This window comes from Rhea americana, unplaced genomic scaffold, assembly GCF_003343005.1.
Source record: "Rhea americana isolate MKP2758 unplaced genomic scaffold, rheAme1 scaffold_1, whole genome shotgun sequence".
Taxonomy (NCBI): domain Eukaryota; kingdom Metazoa; phylum Chordata; class Aves; order Rheiformes; family Rheidae; genus Rhea; species Rhea americana.
Genome location: NW_028185038.1, coordinates 18,508,672 through 18,527,900, shown reverse-complemented (window position 1 = coordinate 18,527,900; position 19,229 = coordinate 18,508,672). Strand labels below are relative to the sequence as shown.

The 19,229-nt window shown below is 49.0% G+C and overlaps 1 protein-coding gene across 1 annotated transcript; it reads left to right on the top strand.

Annotated features, from left to right (window-relative positions):
* The first annotated feature begins 327 nt into the window (after positions 1-327).
* On the top strand, positions 328-18,299 carry SLC35B4 (solute carrier family 35 member B4). The gene is made up of 10 exons (XM_085299775.1): positions 328-524; positions 5,329-5,442; positions 6,445-6,547; positions 7,671-7,720; positions 8,372-8,453; positions 9,878-9,938; positions 11,036-11,145; positions 11,792-11,867; positions 13,347-13,422; positions 15,014-18,299. The coding sequence occupies exons 1-10, from the start codon at positions 448-450 to the stop codon at positions 15,258-15,260; spliced, it is 996 nt and encodes a 331-aa protein (XP_085155901.1). The 5' UTR covers positions 328-447; the 3' UTR covers positions 15,261-18,299.
* Positions 18,300-19,229: the final 930 nt, after the last annotated feature.

The window sequence follows — 19,229 nt, the reverse complement described above, 5'->3', positions numbered from 1 at the left end:
TCGGGCTCCTCGGCGGCCTCGGCCGGGCCTGATTTCACACCTAAGCGCCGAGGCATGGTGGATTTCACTATTTTAATCCCTTTTTCTCGCCGGGCACAGGGATTAGGGGCTGGAAGAGCCGCTCGACGTGGCTTCACGTCCCCTCAGGGCCATGACCCGCCCCGCTGGCAGGCGGAGAACTACAACTCCCAGCATGCCCCGCGCGGGGCGCCGCAGGGGAAGGGAAGGGGCGGGAGGCGGCGCGGGGGCTGCCGGGAGTTGTAGTCCCCGCGGGGGCGGCGCGGCCGTGGAGGCGAACGGCAGGCGGGCGGGAAACGAACTACCGGGCTCGGGGAGGAAGCGGGGGCGGCGGGGCCGGAGGAGCCGGAGCCGGAGCTGGGGCCGAGGCCCGGGCAGCGGGATGCAGTGGCGGCCCGGGACGTCGCCTCTGTGCTCGGGGCCGGCACCATGCACCCGGCCGTGGCGGTGGGGCTGGTGTTCGGCGGCTGCTGCAGCAACGTGGTGTTCCTGGAGCTGCTGGCGAGGTGAGGGGGGAGGGGAGCAGAAAGAGGGGTGAGGGGGGGCAGAAAGCGGGATTTGGGGGGCAAAGTTGGGGCTTGGGGGCAGGAACAGGGTCAGGGATAAGGTTGGGGGCAGGAACGGGGTGCGGGTGGTTTGGGGGGGTGGAGGGCTTATGAGGGGTGGTGGCACCCAGGGGGGTCCCCAAGGGGTTTTAGGGGGGCCCCTGGGAGGATTTTTGGGGCAGGGGCTGCCCTGCAGGGGTTTGGGGCCCCCAGGGGCCCCGGGCAGTGTGGGGGCAGTGGGAGCCCAGCAGTGATTTGCCACCTAACCGAGCCTTCACCGCTCGTGGGTTGCTGACCCATAGTTTTGGGGGTGTTTTGGGGGTTCCCTCCGCTGGGTTTGGGCCCGCTGGCGCAGCGAGGCATCAGCATCCCCGCCTGGGCACCGGGGATCTCCTGGGCCCACTGACAGCGGGCCCTGCCGCATGGTGGTTTGACCAGCACGACCAGTAAGGGTCAAAATCCCGAAGGAAAAACATGCAGGAGGAGGCTTGGGGCTGCGTGCCCTGTAGTCCGTCCCTCGGGACAAGGTCATCTGCGTGGAAACACAGTCTTCAGCAGCATCATGCAGCAGTGAGGCCAGAGCTTGGTGAGGACCAAGGCGAACTGCCAGATTGCGGGGAGGGGAGGGCCGTCCCTTGGGGTATGTCTGAGCATCCCAGGCGAGCACGGCTTGGAGAAAAAGGTGACCTGTTGGTTTTGTTGCCAGGGCTGCTCAGCAACCTGTGAAGGCAAAAGTGCTTGAACTGACTGGGAAAAAAGTAATAACAGCACTGGTTGTGTGTCAGCAATCAGATCAAGTTAGTGGATATGGAGCATCTTTTAGTGGAGCAACAACTCCTGAACAACCACCCAGTACAGTGACTGTGCACTACAGTCATGCCCAGGCTTCAAAAGTGAATGTTAAAACCCGTCCCAACTTCCTCCCCACCCATCACATCCCAGATCCATCACGGAAAAGGGAAGTGCAAAATGGGGCCTGATTCTGTAACCCAGCAGTGAGGATATTTGTTAGGAGTGGGAGGCCGAGACACAAGTCCATTTGCACAAGATTGCACAAGCACTCAGCAATTGCTGGATAAATCAAGCAGTTCTTGGAGGAGAGACCTTGCCAGGCAAGTTGTCCTTCCTATGGGCAATTACTCTAACCACTGGGTTGCCTAATCAGGCTCTACCTTTCCTGTCTGGTTTTTGCTGCAGCATCAGTGAGGGAGCTGAAGAGGGTCTCCTCCAGGTTTTCTGCGTTGGCAGTGTGACTGCTGCCCTGGGAGATGGGAAGAACAGTCTGAATCCCTTCAAGATGAAGAGAGCATAGATCCAGATTCTTCCCTTTGCTTGCCACCAGACTTGTGTGTGGCTTTTGTGATTCAAAACATCCATTTAAAATTATTTTATGTGCTCCTGAGTAACTTTTCCACCTCCTTTGGCCAGACCTTAAAGTAGAAGAGAGCCACTTGGCCCTACTCTAAGGAGTAAATTAGGTGTCTAAAGCCTAGAGGAGATTTTGAGCAAATCCCAGCAGTCCAACTGCAATTATTTAGGAAGGAAGCTGCTTTTCAGACACAAGTTTCTCTTAAACATTTCCTCTCAATCACTTCAGGAATTCCTCTGTTCCTAGCAGTTGCATTCCTGAGCTCCTCCCTTACCCTGTTCACCTTCAGTTCATAAACTGGGATAACAGTTGGTATTTCTCTGTGTCCTGGTGCTGTCTGGAGCGAAAGTTCCTCTGGAAGATGAATTTGCCCATAACAAGGAAAGTCGTGTACTCCTGGAGCAGGATCACACAAAAGGCAGTGACCAGGCATAGCAAGTGTAGTGAGGAACAGCATAGGTGATTGGAAGAAATTTCCGTAGGATTTATGGGGGAAGAGTGAAGGAATGAGGACTGTTTAGTCTAGAGATGCCAGAAGAAAGACAAAAGGCTTCAAATGTGTGGAGAGGGGCTGCAGAGGAGAGGAAATAAAATCTTCTGCTGGCCTCTGAAGACAGGACAAGAAATAATGGGCTTAAATTCCTGTGAAATGGATTTAATGTAGAGCAAAAAAAACCAGGTTTGCTTCCTCTGAATGTAGTGGAGTGGTCCTTAAGAAGGAGAGTGTGGCAGCTCCTCACTGGGGGTTTTCAAGAGCAGGTTAAAGAAGCCCCTGTCAGAGTAACAGAGAGATGCCTAGACAAGGCCTAGAAAAGCCATCCAGTCCATGCCATCTCCCATGTTTGGATCAATGCGATCCATTCTGCTAGCGTTCTTTCCTAGTTGACCTGTGGGGGGTTGTCTTTACAGCTGTGCCTGAGCCACAGGCAGAACTTAATTAGCCCTTGTCACAGTGACAATAACAACAGTGCTCCCACACCCTTGGGTCATTAGACACATCCATTTCTGAATGTGCTGCCTCCGGGTTGAGAAATGGAGGCCCTCAAATCAATGGAGCACTGCAAAAATGGTCACAAGCAGCAGGTTACAGCTGATGGTGGGATTAAAGAAGGGGGGTGCGGTGACGCCTAAGCTGTGTGCAGTGTACGTAGAGACCAGGTTAGAAAGCCGGTGATTTGCACTTTGCCTTCTGAAGCTGTGTCCTCATGAGCTTGTTTTCCCTGTAGAGATGATTGCAACTTCACCTAGTAGATCTCAGCAGGACCTCCCCCTTTTACAGTGCAGATGGGAAAGGTCTCACTGTTCTGCAGGGTGGGTAGGCTCTGTCTCAGGAGCTGTCTATGAAATGCAGAGCCTTTTGCAGTGACAGATGGAAATCCTGCTTGAAAGAGTGATTTGGATGTGCCGAACTTAGTCTCAAGGAGAGGATGTTGTTTTAAGGTTTCCCAAACCCATGTGCAGAAATTGGGCTATTCTGTTTGTTCTCTACGGAGTGTTGCTGTGAGAGCCCCACTCTGACTGTTTCATCTAACCGTCTGCTAGACATGAAGAGTCCAGGCAATTCAGTCCTAGCAAGCAGGATGACAATTTTGGGACACCCAGGCTGTTAGAGCCGCTACTGGCTTTGTGGTCAGTTCTTTGGCCTCATGCTATGGTCTGACAGCTGTTCCCCATCTGAGGGACTATGCGGAATGCTTGTAGACCGCTTGGGCAAGTTCTGAGGTCTAGATCAGGCTCCTAAGTCACAGCTGAGCCCTCTGAAGTTACAAGGCTAACAGACACATCCCTGGTGAGTCCCCTGTGCTGGAGCAGTGCTGTGCTATGTGCTTTGAGTTGCTCTCTCTTGTACAGTGCTCTCTTAGGAGGATTTCTGCGTTGCTTCTGGAGGATTCTGTATTAATTTGCTGCAGTTAAAGCAGTTCTTGGTTGATACCTTCAGACTTCCTGTCTGTTTTTTTAAGCCTATCAGTGTGTTAGGATTTTGAGTCAAAGACATGGGTGGATGCAGCCTGTTTTTTTTTGTTTGTTTGTTTTTCCTTTCGTTATCAATCAACATATAACCTTGTGTCATTGCTTTACTGATAATATGGGGTCATATCAGCAGGAGACTGAATGCAAAGATCAGCTAACTACCTGTGAGGACACTAAGAGTAATGTGTGAAAATGATCTTGGTCAGTTCCAAGTTTGTACTTGCTTTCTGGTTTCCTACAGAAATAAGGTTTATAATCCTGCAGCCTGGCTGTGTCACCAGTTCAGTATCTCTTCTCTTCCCTCAAATAACTCTTGAACTTCCTATTTACATCGCACAGCAAGGCCTGAAGTCTCACAGATAATTGAGCTCTGAAAAATGTTGTGAAAATTGTCAAGTGGATAGAAGGGAGGGACTCAGGTTAGTGCCTTCCCCATGGGAAATGCAGGGAAATGATGACCAGGTGCTTTTTGGTGGCAGCCAGCCGAGCAGTCAGCACAGGGATGGTGGCTGGGCTGTTAGCACCTGGGCAGAGCACTGCTGCCTGTTTTGGGAAGCTGGGAGGATGACAGAAGGTTTTGGAAGAGTCCGGGCCTGCAGTCCTGCCAGTCAGGAGACAATTTGGTTACTCCTGTTCTCTGGCATACCTCTAAGCTTACATTCAACAGAAGCGAGTCTAGATCCAACCTGTATTTACTTGTGACTGCATGTTGGGTGAGCAACCATGTGCTTGTGCAACAGTGTGGAGAGTAGGGCTTAGCACCATGCAGCCTTTCCAGTGATTCCTTGGCCTCTGTTTCTGGCTTACTCTGGAGAAATGGGAAGTGCTCACTCAAATTCCTCTGCAAATGACAAAAAAGCTGCAAATGACAAAAAGCTTTCTATTTATGATTTCTGACATATGATGGCCTCATCTGAGCTTGCAGCTGATCATGTGCCTCCCAGGAAATCCTCTTCTGCTTCCCGTAAGCTTCTTAGGGTGAAAATAGTCTGCGGTGCGCATGTCTGCTAGGAATAGTTGTGTGCAGGGAATGTGTGTTTAATGTCAGGCTGTTACAGGCTGTCATGTGTAATTCCTCTTCCCTCAGATTAATCGCACCAGGTTGATTTGCTCAGAGGTGATGTCATTTCTGCTAGCAAGGTAGTGATAACTGCAGTGCTCATGTCTTTCTGGCAGGAGAAAGATGCTCAGCCTGCAGGGCCTCTTCTTGGAGATTGGACCCCTTGTGTGGCTTTCAGTATCTTGTAGAGTTTGAAAAGTTCAGTACAAAGCATGAAAACCTGGATATATAAGGTAGTAAAGGCCATCCAGGTTGATGCTCATTCTGGGAATGAGAGCTGGTAATCTCTTTTCATTGCAGGCCAGTGCAGTATTCATAATCCATGGCATTGTACTTATGCTTGTCTTTCTTTTTGACACCTTCAGGCAGTTTCCAGGATGTGGGAACATAGTGACATTCTCCCAGTTCTTATTTATCGCAGTAGAAGGCTTTATCTTCGAAGCCAACTTTGGAAGGAAGCGGCCGGCCATACCAATAAGGTATAGTTAATCTAAATGCTTTCACTAGGCAAGAATTGACTGGCTATCTATTATCTCAAGAAGTGTTTAATAAAAAGGCTTATTGTTTACCCTGTCCTAATCCCATCCATTTTGCAGCATTCATGAAACCTCATTGAGAATCTATCGTGCCTAGTAAAAATATGAACTCCTCATTTATCAAGAATACTTAATAGGAAGTTGCCATCAGATACTTTCCTACCCAAGAAGCATGGCCATACTTTGCATGCTACAAGTCTGGTGCATTCAAAGTGCTCATTGTCCCCCTGAGGCTTGGTGCAATGGGTGTGTGGGAGAGAGGCTTACTGGAAATCTAGCCAAATCCTCTTTTACACTTCTTCATCTTGATCTTGGCCTGACATGTCTGTGCTCTCCTCCCTGGCGCTCTGTGTCTGGTGTAAAGTGAGGAGTTTTTGTGGTTCTCCTTGGCAGACTGCTAAGCAGGCAGCAAACCAGAGTGTTGGGCAGAGATTCTCAGTGACAGAAAGCTGTTCATGACTGCGTTGCTGCTAGAAGCTCCACTTTGCAGAGCAAGGGTGACTTTATAGCCTAGGCATAGAACAGTGGAAATGTTCAGGATAGTTTTAAATGGTCTCTCCTTCCACTCAGGGTAGTGATGCTTGCTGGCAGAAACTGAATCTCCTCAAATCAAACCTTGTCTTGTAGTAGTACAAGTCCTTAGGAAAGAGGAAGTCTATGCTAAGAGATTCCAGTTGGTGTATGTTCAACTTTTTTCCTCTCTGGGATTAGCATGAGCTGATGAGTGGTGCAGATCTGTTTATGTTCCCTTTCAAGGACCTCCCTGCTACATCCACACTGGGACTGATTTCCTTGTTAATCCTTGTCACAGAACCAAGAGCTAAGTGGGCCCCAGCTTAGCTCGAGGCCTGTCCTTGCACCATCCAATGTGTTCCCAGGACATGGAAGGTACATGCCCAACCATCAGCTGGTTTTGCCAACCACCAGCTTGTTTTTATGTTTCAGATACTATCTGATCATGGTGGCCATGTTCTTCACTGTGAGCGTGGTGAATAACTATGCCCTGAACTTAAATATCGCCATGCCACTGCACATGATCTTCAGATCAGTGAGTACTGCCATACTGTCCTTTCCATTCTCATGTGATGTCTCTTCCCATCGTCTCTGCAAGCACTGCTCCTGGCGCGCGTATTCTGCCACCCTGTCATCCCCTGTGGACACCACAACCCTGTGCAAATATTAAATTATAGCTGAGGTGTGGGGAGAGCAACTTCGGGAAGAACAACTGAGCTGAACTGAGCTGAGCTCTGGTTCTCATTTTCAGTGTTGAGCATTAAGGTATTCCCTTAGTGTCCCCAGTGAGAGGAGGAAACTAGGCTGAGACAGGCTTCATTTTTTCCAAGGTGATGAGGAAGTAAGTGACAAAACCAAGCCCAAACTCTGGGTGTCAGCCCTGGATAGGCTGGATTGCTGACAAGAGAGACCCAGCTTTCCCTTGCATCACATGGCTAAACCAGGTGGTTCATGTCCTAATGTAGGTGTCTTCCACCTGTACTATTACCACATGGGCCTGTGCTCTGGAAGATGCTGTTGAAAACACATCTTCTTCACTTGAGTGTTTGCAGATGAGCGTCTGGCTAAAACATCTCCTAAAATTAAAGAAAATAGAGCATGACTTTTGGAAATAACAGTTAAGTTCAAGAGATCTGCTGGCCAGGGCAGGCCGTTCTCCCACAAAGGCCATGGGATTGACATACATGAAATGAAGATGGTTGAAAAAGAAGAAAACCAGAGAGCACTCTAGGAGCCTTGTCCTATATTAATTGTGAGGGATGGTTCTTGCGCGGCAGCCTACAAGTGTCCTGCAGTCAGTGTACAGAGCCACACTGCTGTTCCTAGTTAAAAACATAGTGATTTAGCTGCATGCTGGTCTGTAGCATGCACTGGAGTGACCAAGAAAGGTAGAGACCTGCTGGCTGAGAGATCCAAGTAGCCTTTTTGCTCCAGCATCCTTGTTCCCAAGTTACCCAGCAAGACTTGTCCCCTGCTCCTAGTTGAAATGAGACTCCCTTGACCTTACCCGGCTCCATGCTCTTGTCCTGGCATTTTGTTGGTGTTTTTGTGTTAGTTGTATCAGTTATGCTGTGTTCCCTCGGCAGGAGCCCCAGTCCATGGAAATCTGGCACACTGACATTTTGTTTCTTTACTTCTTTCTTTTCTCCTTTTCCCAGGGCTCTCTCATAGCAAGCATGGCTCTAGGTATCATCATTTTGAAAAAAAGGTAAATTGCAGGTACTTTTCTTGTTTCATCAGAGAAAGCTCTGCTATTGATTTAGTCCTGGCTGGTGTTGGGTGACTTCCCCTTTCCCATTAAATATCCTTCCTTGATTGATGGGGAAACTGGACAACGAATATGTGTGAAGAAATGGTCAGGGCATGGACTAAAGACCTGAGTAATATCCTCTTCTGCCCTCTTACTACCCCTTACTCCTTCATTTAAGACAGGCATGATCTGAAGAGAGTCTTTGAACAAGGCTGCAGTCCTATAAGTTTGCCCTTTTCTTTCTTCTTGTCTGTGTGAGCCTACTATAGCTCCTGATGAACAGGCCAGTGGGGTCCTCCCAGCTGCTTGGGGTCTGACTGTGGACACATACTCCACCACTCCATCACTATGGGAAGACCCACACTGGTTTGATTTGAGACGGATTCTCTGCCACAGGCAAGGAGATCCTGGTCCAAATGTTTGTTTTTGCTGTGGTTGGAGTATGTTGCCCTCCTCTCCCCAACCGTGTACTGGGTTAGATAATGAGTATGTGCCCATTATCTCAGGTTCATCCTGGCTCAGTGGAGCAAAATGTAATGCCAGGGAGTAGCGGATGAACGACACAAGGCTGAGCTGTGTCACTGACATCTCTGTTCTCCCCCTGCGCAGATACAGCGTATCTAAATATACATCCATAGCCCTGGTGTCCGTGGGGATCTTCACCTGCACTTTCATGTCTGCGAAGCAAGTGGTAAGGATTGTAAAGGGCCTGAGGACACAGCCGTGAACCTTATTAACAGGAAGAACTGCCCTGGGCACCTTTGTCAGTAATTGCTTTCGACTGGCTATTAGTGGAGAGACAAGGCATCTCCTAGCTCTAGATCTGCTCCCCACAAGCACTTGTGCCTGGTCACTTCATTTACCTGTGGGGAGGACAGAAGGGACACACACATGACCATGATTTAACTTAATTACAGCTGCTTTTTATCCCGTATTACTCTGGTTGCTTTTTGCTGCATTATTTTTTTTTTCCTTTTTTTTTCCCATTATTTTTTCCCCACATAGTAACAGCTGCAAGCTCTTTTTTTCTTTCCCTCATTGTAGTGTTGCAGTTAGGAGCTGGTGAATCTTAGACAAAACCCAGCCATCTTAAAACTTTGCTGTCTTTATCACAGAACAAACTGTCAGGTTTCAGGCTAGAATTTTCCAGCCTGTTGTCATCCAACGTGACTTTCTGTGACCCTTGAAATGAAGTCCATGTGCTTGGAGAACGGGACTGAGTGAAGGAAATCTATGTGTAACACCAGCCTGGGCTTCTCTTGGGTTAGCACGCACATCCTGATTTTGACAACTAAAGACAGAAAAGTAGCATAAAGCAGTGGTCAAGTGAAAACTGGTTTCACTTAATCCAGCTCTGAGAGTCTGGAAATGAAGCAAGGCTGCCAGATCTTTTAAACCCCATCATTTAATAGCTGCTTCTACTCTTAGGGTATCTGAGGAAGGTCTGTGCTATGCAGCTTTTCTCTGCGTTAATTCACGTTAACTCTCAGCAGGCACGGGGATTTGATTCGATACGCAGCGTTGTGACTAGCTCATGGCAAATGTGAGTAATGTAACTTGCCCTAAACCACAGTGAAAGACAGTTGAGCCAAGTCACATTACCTAGCATTTTGTCCTTGGCTAGCGGTGTCTAGAGGCCTGATTCCCTCAACATCTCAACTGTGAGCCTGAATTCTGGGTTGTGTACCTGACCAGGACTTGGCCAGAGCTCTTGTTCTCTCCTGCACAACCACCTCTGAGAAGGGGACAGAGCTTCCTGCCAGTGAGCAGTTTGTGAAAGCTTGCTAGGAGACACTGAATATTTTCGTTGTCAAAAAGTTCAGTCTCTGGCTGTGCCAAGATGTTTCCTTGAGAAAGATCCTTATTCCATCAGCCATTTACATTTTCAGTTGGAACCTGGTGGATTCCCCAAAGTAAAAATGAAAGTGGAATGTGCTGTAGTTGCCATCTTCTCTCTTCTGCCAGGGAAGCAGCTCCAGAGAATTTGGAACCTTGGGCACTCTTTGATTTATGGGCTTACTTGGAGCACAATGCACAAACCAAAAATGAGGTTGAGACAGGCCTGAATGAGCTGCGGGACATGGGTGCTCACAGTGACATGTCTCCCTCCCCTAGGCATCTGACTCCAGCTTAAATGAAGAGGACGGACTCCGTGCTTTCATGTGGTGGATGCTAGGTATGTAAGTGCCACATCTCCAGCCAGCCTTGCTGGGATACTGGCAGGACTCTGCTCTCAGATCGCTGATCCTTGGCTGTGTGGTTGTGCTAAGCAGATGCAGTGGGAGTCCTAGAACTGAGGTTAAGTTGTGCTGAGTGTCTAATGGATGTTGGTTTGCAAAGAATGGCATTTCTGTGGCACTCAGCGGCTTCATGCAATGAAATTCTCTTTGTTTTATCAAGTCAAATATGACAACTAAAGCTTTTCTGTCAGGCAGTGGCTTAGTCTCATTCTGTAGTTTTGCAAAATAATTCCCAGCAATAAATGGAAAATCATACTGGTATTAAATGAAGAGCAGACTCAAGCCACTGTCCTGTGTTGCCAGTGTAGCTCTGAAACGAGACATTCCCACCTCTGAATAGGCTGAAAAGCAACTTCTCTGTGCCGGTAACCATGAAATAGAGTCACGACAGCTACATCTCATCCTCAGCTGAAGTCAGGGCAGACTTTATCTTTTAAAAAGCTACCATTTTAATAGCCCAACTCTGTATGTTTACATCAGGCACAAGTTTGACCTGCGTATTTGTAGACATCAGCTTGATTTCTCCCTCCAAAGCAGCCATGGCTGATGTATCTCGTGCTGTGAGCTACGCTGCAGTGAGGGAGAGGGGCTGTAGTTGGTTCCAGTTTACATTCAGCACAGTATTTTGTGGAGGAGGAATCTTTACAATCTGGCATTTAAGTCTAGATTTATTATTGGATTTTAGGGGTACACAGGGTTGAAGTTTTAACACTAATAACCAACAATTGTGTCTCTGGTAATCTCTTTGCCTGAGGATCCACCAAGTCTGCCTGACAGGGCTGAGTCCCTGTTTTTAAGAGCTGATCTTTTCAGAAGTCTCTTAGGCACAGAAGCCTTTGTAGGAAGGTACCTGTTTCCCCAAGGCCATGCAGAATGTTTCCTCTGTCTTACGAATTCTGGATGCTTTGGCTTCTCTCACTTATTTATTTATTTTTTTCCCCTCACCGAAAGCCAAATGATGGGAGGCCCTGAGCTGTCTGACTTGAGGTATGCCATGCTTGGGCAATGCTGCAAGGCTGTGTTTCTGTTCCAGGTATCGGAGCACTCACCTTCGCCCTCCTCATGTCTGCCAGGATGGGAATTTTCCAGGAGACGCTGTATAAGCAGTTTGGGAAGCACTCCAAAGAGGCCCTGTTTTACAATGTAAGTCACCATATCTTTTCTGTTGCTTTTTCTGAACAGACATAGCTGCAAAGAGGGTCCTTTCCTCTCCCATCCTGTAGTCACAGCCCTATACAAAGCCCTGTGAGCTATCTCAAACTAGAAATTTTCAGCTCCATGTATTTTTCAGACTCCCAAAGGTTTCCCATTGAGGCGCAGCCCATGTAGCAAATTTTAAACGAACTAATAGGAGTCTTGACTGTCTGAATTCCACTGTAATTACTCCACAGACCCCCTCCCGGCAGCAGTCTGGTGGCTTCTCTAAAATGGTGCTTTGAATGGAGGAGACCCGCAGGAAGGTAGAGAATTTCACAGTAAAAGCTGAAGGGGGAGAGATGGTAAACTGTACTGCAGGAGGGGAATGGGTCAGGAGGAAAGCTTACAGACTGCATATCTAGGCTACTAGTAGACTCCTCTTGATCCCGTCTTCCCCTTTTGCTCCTTGGAGAGAATGAGTGGTTTGGTGCAGCCCTCCTGAGGCAGGAATGGAAAGCATCATATGTAATGCCGGAGCAGTGAAGTGTGTGCCCTCACCATGGAGATATGTGAGGCCATTTTCCCAGGATGGGAAGTGGGGGGAGCGTTCACATAACATGTTAACGTCATGCCTTTGCTTTCTCTCTTCCAGCATGCATTACCGCTCCCTGGCTTTCTCCTCCTTGCCCCAAACATCTACCACCATGCAGTCCTCTTCAGCCAGTCTGGTGAGTGTTACACAAATGAGTTCTTGTGTTTTTGTCTTTTTTCTTCTCTGGGAAATGCTGTAGGAAGCTTTCAGGCCAGCAGCCGTGCACGTTGGACTGTTGCTTCTGTGTGTTCAAGCCCTTTGAATTGGCAGGGGGGAAGGAAGGAAAAAAAACCACACTGCCGTGAGCACATTGTCCAGTGTCTTCTCCAAGGTGGGCCAGATGCTTGAACAAGTGAAAGTTGATGACTGGTAGCAGCCTGCCACAGGCAGTGGGGCTACTGACACTGCCTGCAACCCTGCCCCAGGCCATTCACCTTGTGCCACTGCAGCTGACAAAGTTAAGCCATGAGTTACGGTTTGGATCGTTCTGGTTAAAACCCCAGCTTCTCATTAATGCACACCCATTGGGGCCAGCCAGATTTCTCACCCACCTTGAGTTGTGTGTCTGCCTAAGTTTAATAGTAAAATTCACTAGGCTTTTCCAATGTAGATGGGCTGCCTATATTCTGCTCCTGATTTTGGGAAACTGCCGGTATCTTTGCTGAGTAGGTTAATTAGTTTTCTAATCCTCTCTGGGAAGGGGGGATGTTTGCATGCATAGATCACTTTAGCCTGTTCATTAATATCATTATGAAGTATTTCTAGCCAGTTTCACCCCCCTCCTCAAGGAAAATCTAGCAAATACATGAGATGGGTGACTCCTGGGGAAAGGAGCAGGCTGGTTCGAAAACAGGAGTAACAGAACCAGATGCTCAGCCATGGGTGTAAGTACTGACCTGTTGGCTTCGTTCGTACTCTGCAGGCTTTCGCAGGCTGACACTGAGCCTTTCTGAGCAGCTCAGAACTGCATGGTTCATTCCTCCTGTTCTGACAATGGGAAAGTTCTGACACAAGACAGATCTTTCCTTTTTAAGTCCTTTTCCTTAGCCCCTTTCTTCTTCCATCTCCCCTTCCTCCCCACAGGAGTCCATGCTGAAACAGCTACAAACTCTCTTGTATTTGTCATTTATTGCAGTAAGAACAAGGTAACTCTCTATTTGAAGCAAAATCGAAATGTGTCCACATTTCAGACTGTAAATGCTGCAAAAGCCTCGTGGAGCTTCAGTGTGTCACAGATTATGGTCTATCCTCAACAGGAGAGTGGCATGCTCGCCTCTCCGTGCATCTCTCCTAAGCATTAGCAGAGTAATGAGTGACCTTGGTCCCTCCCAGCCTATACAGGTTTAGTGTGTCCCAGGCAGACATGCCTACAGCAGCCAGAGTTTGCCTCAGTGTTGATGGGCCTCGCATCTCTAGAGCTGAGCTCTCTGATCCTGCTTTCTGTGCGTGCAAGCTCACTCCGTGTCTCTCACATGACTGATATCTCTGGGGTGGGAACTGATTGTTTGGCCTCCTGTGGCTTCTCTCCAAAGAAGACCATGTAAGACGGTCTCAGCACTGCTGAAAGTTGATCCAGGGCTAGATGTGGGTTTCTCACTTCCCTTTTTCCCCACAGAGCCATTCCAAGTCCCAGTGATTGGTCTGACCCTTCCAGTCATGTGGTTCTACCTCCTCATGAACGTCATCACCCAGTATCCTTTGAATGCTCAACTCAGATAAGCTGCAGAGATGGCAGTGGGGTGGGGAAGGAGGAAGGGGGTGAGGGCCCTGAGCCTTCCCTGCATTTGGGAGCTGTCGTTCATGTTGCTCTTGGAGAAAGCAGAGTGGAATTTAACCCGAGGCTTCTGTTTTTTCCAGGATGGCTGAAATCTGCTAGTGGAGCAGCTAAGCTCCCCTGCAACAACGGTATCAGATTTGTACAGCTCCATGCATGATGCGGCTGGCTGCTGCACGTCTTGTTCTCTGAACTGGGGCATAGCACAAAGGGCCAAACAGGACAGGGAGGCCACCACCTCCCAGGGCTGGGCTGATTGGTGTAAACTCATCTCATAGTTGTTCTGCTGGCCAGCTCTGTCTAGTAGAGCGATTCGACTGGGAGCCATTTGTAATTTACCAGCATGCCCAGTCTCCCAGTCAGTGAGGACAGGTTTGCAAGTCTGTTGAGGGAGATGCCCTAGAAAAAGGGATGGTTCAGTCCAGCTTCCTCTTGCTCTTTTTCTCTCACCATGTTTATCCGACCCCCATGTGCTACGTGAGGGAGCATCATGCCTTCCTACTTCTGATACTCCTCCTTTAATCTGCCTTGTCTGTGCCCTCTTGGGTAGGAGAGAGGACTTTCTTTTCCTCCCCAGCTGCTGATCTGCTGCAGATGGAGAAGAATGGAGAAGTCTTATTTTGGCTTCCCTTGGTTACATGGCTGGTGCAGTTAACCCTATGTGCCATTTGTCCTTTGCCAGGATGTCACCCAAAGCTGCTCTGGTGTGTTAGTTTTGCTGTTTCAGATTAGGCTCGGGGCCTGTTTTGGGTACACTTAAGGATTGTACTGAAGCTGCTCATGATGGTAGAAATTTTGAGCTGAGGAGGACGGAATTTTATTCCTTGTATAACTAAAAGGAGATTTCTTCTAGGTTTGGGCAAGAAGGGCAGAAAAGGGTTAGTACTACCATGCTGGGAGGGCTCGGACACTCCAGCTTGATCTAGCATGGGGTTTTGCCCACTCCTATAATGGCACCATTGCTGTACCTGTTACAGGTGTAGAGCAAGGGTGCGGAGTGCTGGTGACTGTTGGAAGGAGCAGGGTGCAGGGTAAAATGTCTATCTTGCAAGAGATGGCCCAAGGAAGACAGATCTGCCACCCTTGGATGCTTTGGGGAGGGCTGGACTACAAACAACTCCCTGCAAAGTACAGGTGGTTTGGAGCAGGGGTATGTTGGAGTATGGTCCCCAAAGGTGATAGTGTTCAGGGCACCAGTATCGTTGTCTTTTATGATTGCTTTCTGAAATGAAGAGCAAAGTATGGTGTATGTTGGGGGGAATTATTTAGCTTTAGAAGGTCCTTTGGAAACAAATTTGCGGGTTTGGGGGAGGGCAAAGCTAAAAGCTTTGTAGGGCTTGGAGGGATGCTACAAGGCCAAGGGAGGATGGGGTATCTTGGGAGGAGGTTTTGTCCCAGAGAGAGGGTAGTGGGGCTAATCCAGTGTCCCATTCTTCTGCATTCCCAAAGGCCTGCACAGGCAACCCTTCCTCTTCAGCCCTGTTTCCACCTTACCTCTGCTCACCCAGGTACATCTGCATCCGGGGTGTCTTCATCCTCACCACGGAGTGCACCTCCCTCACTGTCACACTGGTGGTGACGCTGCGCAAGTTCGTCAGCCTCATCTTCTCCATCCTCTACTTCCGCAACCCCTTCACAGCCTGGCACTGGCTGGGCACCTTCTTTGTCTTCGTAGGGACTCTGATGTACACGGAGGTGTGGAACAGCCTTGGGCCCCTCCTGGCCCGTTGGAGGAAGAGGCCGAAGCAGGAATAAGGGCCGGGGACTCTCTGCAGGGACCTTTTTAAAGTTTTATAGAGCAGAGCAGTAGGGAATCCCCCAGAGGGGGGTTGTTTTTATAACACACGGGAGGTGCTGGCTGTGCCAAGCTCCTGGGAAACACGAAGCCCCACCAGGGATCAGTGTCTACTGGATCGTAGAGGGAAGTTAGTTACTTTTGCAAGATTGCATTTTTTATGCAATCCCTCTTCCACTTTTTTTTTAAATAGCCCTTTCTAAATAACGTAAAGGCTGGCCCAGCTCTCTGTTAACAGCCCACCCCTGTCATGGTACTGTTGTCCACTCCTCCCAGCTTTGGTAAGCTGGACCCTGAGCCTATTTGGTGCCGTCCATGAAAATCCTAGTTGCTGCAGTGGATAGCTGAGCCACAGGGAGCTGCTGGACACTACTGTTAGTGCAGCAGGTTCTTAGTTACACTGGAAATGCCAGGCCTGGTTGTTAATCTGAGTCCTTGTTGCCTGATCTTGTCACCTTTGCTGGGAGAGCATTGGGTGTAGCTACCACCTCCAGAGCCTTGCAATCTCCCCAGCAGACCTTCCACTGGAGACTGAGCTCCAAGCTACTGAGCCCCCCCTCACTTATAGCAGGACCTAACTGGGAGCCTGAGGAAACCAAAAAGGGGTGATGTGGAGGGGACAGAAAATGCTGTCATGTCCCTTTCACATCATTCTTAAGAGAGTGGTGAAGTGCTGCTGAGGCTTAGCTCCGTTCTCCTCAGATAACCCTCAGATACCCAACTGGCAGGAGGGTATCATGGGTTCCTCGTGTTTCTGTTAGGTCCTCAGCAGAGGTCACTTTTCAGTCACTTCTTCCTCCTTGTTCCTTCATGGCGAGTGAGGACGTAGGGGCTTTACAACCAGCAGTCAGCTGCCACAAACTGCTGAGCCCCAACAGGCCTGTGCTCCCCCAGGGACACGCAAGCCTCAGTGCGTGGATGGTGCTAAGAAACTTAAGAAAGACCAGTACAGCTGAGTTTATTTCTGCTGCTAGTGGGAGGATTGTTTTTACTCCTCCTTCACAAGGAGGAAGAGCCTGGTTACCTCCTGCAGTTCTCCCCATTTGTTTTCTTCTCCCACTGCTTGGGCATTTGCTTCACTCGTGGCATTTCTGCAGGGCTGCCCCCACGGCAGTGCCCTGCATCATGGCAACATCCGTCCAGCTTGGGTCTGGTGTCCCTTGGCATTAACCGCTCACCTGGGGCAGGGATGCTGAGTCCAGACAGCTGAGCTGAACGGGGTGCATGGCCAGCTCACTCGCATCCACGCAACCCGGAGCTTGGGGACTCACTGTGCACCTTGGCTCCAGCACAGAATAGAGCAAAAAAGCAGCAAAGTCCGTTGATGCTCCCTCCAAGTAAGTGGAAAAGAGGATTTGGGAGTAGCAGCGATGCGTGGGCATCCCCTGCTGGACTTCCTCCAAGTAAAGTGAGGGTTATAAAGCCACTGGTCTTGTCCCAGCTGATTTTACTGCTGTTAAACAGATCGGTCCCCGCTGGGGCTGCGCAGGGCCCCGTAGGTGCGTGCAGATGATGCGGTTATCTCAGCACGGTGAGGACCGGCAGCTGCAGCTGGTCGAGGAGCTGTTCTCCATGGCGCGGTTGGGCAGAGCAAGGTTGTGCATGCAGCCTTCTCCCGTTCCTGGCGAGCAGTAGGGAGCGCATGCGCTGAGTTTTCTGCTGTCTTGATTTTCCTGGAGCACCATGTTCTCATCGTCATGATCCCACCCCTGCTCAGCCATGGTATTTAAGGTATCTGGCAACGTCAATCTTATTTCCATTGAGCTTGGACAAATAAGGACAGTGACTATACCGTTGTTTTACTACCAAATGGCCCAATGGCTTCCAGCCTCAGTGTTTCCGGCTCCATCAACGTTAAACCTGCATTCACGCTGACGGATCTGAAGTTCAGTCCTTCCTGCAAATGATAAAACCATCAGCAGGGAGAAGGACTCAGGTCAGAAGGGTTTTTCCCTTCTAGTTTTGATTTTTCCTGCACCTATAAGACTTGCATTTCAAGTGTCATAAATGGGATATTTCCAAGGATTTTCTAGGTGGTGAGACTGTTCCCTACCAGCTGCCCCCAGATGTGTAATTCAGTCCAGCTCTGGCTTCCAGCTGTTTGCACAGGCTCTGTAGAAGACCCAAAGAGATGCAAAAACCTTTATCCCTCATCCTGATCTTCAAAGTAAGGGAAAAGCTTAAAAACACAGAGTTTCAGCTGAGCCCACAAGGTCGGGGAAGGCAATGCAAGTGCATGTTCGGTGTGGAAGCAGCAGGGGCACGAACAGGTGGGGTTGTTCATCAAAGCTTAAAACGCACCAGGGTAACACTGGGCGGAAAGCAGAAGCCGCCTTCACGCTGGGGAGCGGGAGCTTGGGTCAGAGCTTTAGCAAAGCAATAGCTGAGCAGGCGTCTGAGTGAGTGTAACCTAACTGTACATAGACTCCTTGCTAGCTAAACTGCATGTTGTTTCCAATTCTTGTACAATGCCAGTAGGTTTGGAGGTGTTTGGCCTTTTTTTTTTTTTTTTTTTTTACCATGTGCTCTTGCTGTACTTGGTTTTCACTTAAACCAAGTGTCCAGGGTTGGTTATTTTTTGCTGTTATTTTTTTTTAACTGTTTACAGTGCAGTCTCTGTGTTTTTGAATATTTATCATTGTTAAATGTCACAGAAGTGGCAGTGATTCCCTTCCTGCTGTAGGAGAGCAGCTGTGCTCATCTGGTTGTAAGACGGAGGAAAGGTCCGTGCAGAAGTGCCCCATTAGCCAAAACAAGTATTTTAACCCCGGTCCCATGCACTCACTTCGGCGGTACTGGTTTGTTTGGGTTTTTAATGATGTTTGCTGTAGTGATGTTAACACAGGTTTTTAGCAGGTGCGTGGAAAGTGAGTGATCCAGAATGCTTTTTGACCAGTATACTGGATTTCCAGAGCTTTGGGGTTAGGTTTGGGGGGTTTCGCTTGTTTATTTGGTTTGGTTTGGTTTTGTTAACAAAATAAATACGCCTCCTCTTCCAAGTGTATTGCTCTGGTTTCTTCTTTCGCTCTTTGCTAATGGTAATCGGCTGATGGTATTTGGAAAATCATTGGGGCTCTGAAGTCGACAGAAAATTTCTCCTGCCTTTAATGTGAGAGAACGTAGGAATGGCTCATCCTCGCTCGGGTTAGAGGGAAACTCAACCATTCCCTCGCCTGCCATTGGCGGGAAGCTACAACTGGATTTTTGTTGGCAAAATCAATTAAAAAAGAAAAAAGATCAATAAATAAGTGGCCCTGGGGAAGCAGAAGCAGCCTTTCAAGCCACTGCTGACTGTCTCCTTGCAGAGCATCTTGGCTGTCCCCCACCACAGGAATGACCCTGCTGTGAAGCTGCAGGAGATGACGGCCACCAGCCATAGGTTTGCCAGAGCAATGCAGCCCGCACCTTTCACGGCCTGGTGCAGCACGTGGAAAGCAGAATCCAAGTGCTGCAAATTTGTCTTTAGCATTGATGGAGAAACGACTCTGGCAGGAGGCAAGAGGGAAAGGTGGATATTAGTTTCCAGATGCTGGGTGACAAGGTAGGCCTTGGAAAACAAACCTCACCAGCCCCAAAGGAGGTGTCCCACCGTGGGCTCCCCCTGGCTTGCTCTTCCTCTGGCGTGCTGAGCTGGGAACAGCCTGATGTGACTGGGAGACATCATAAGCCCTGACCAGCCCAGCCTGTGGTTTACAACCTGTATGAGAAACTTAGGGCCATGCAGTGAACTCAGTGCACACAGGGACGGAGGGAGGGATATTGAGCACCTTGAGCTAGTGCCAGCTGCTTGACCAAATTTCTGAAGGACACCAAAGATGGACAGCGAGTGAAGCTTCTGGGAGAATGAGAACCACCAGGTGCAGACTCCAAATGAGCCCTCAATTTGTAAATAATTTGCACCTTAATATTTTGGTTGTTGGGACAACTCT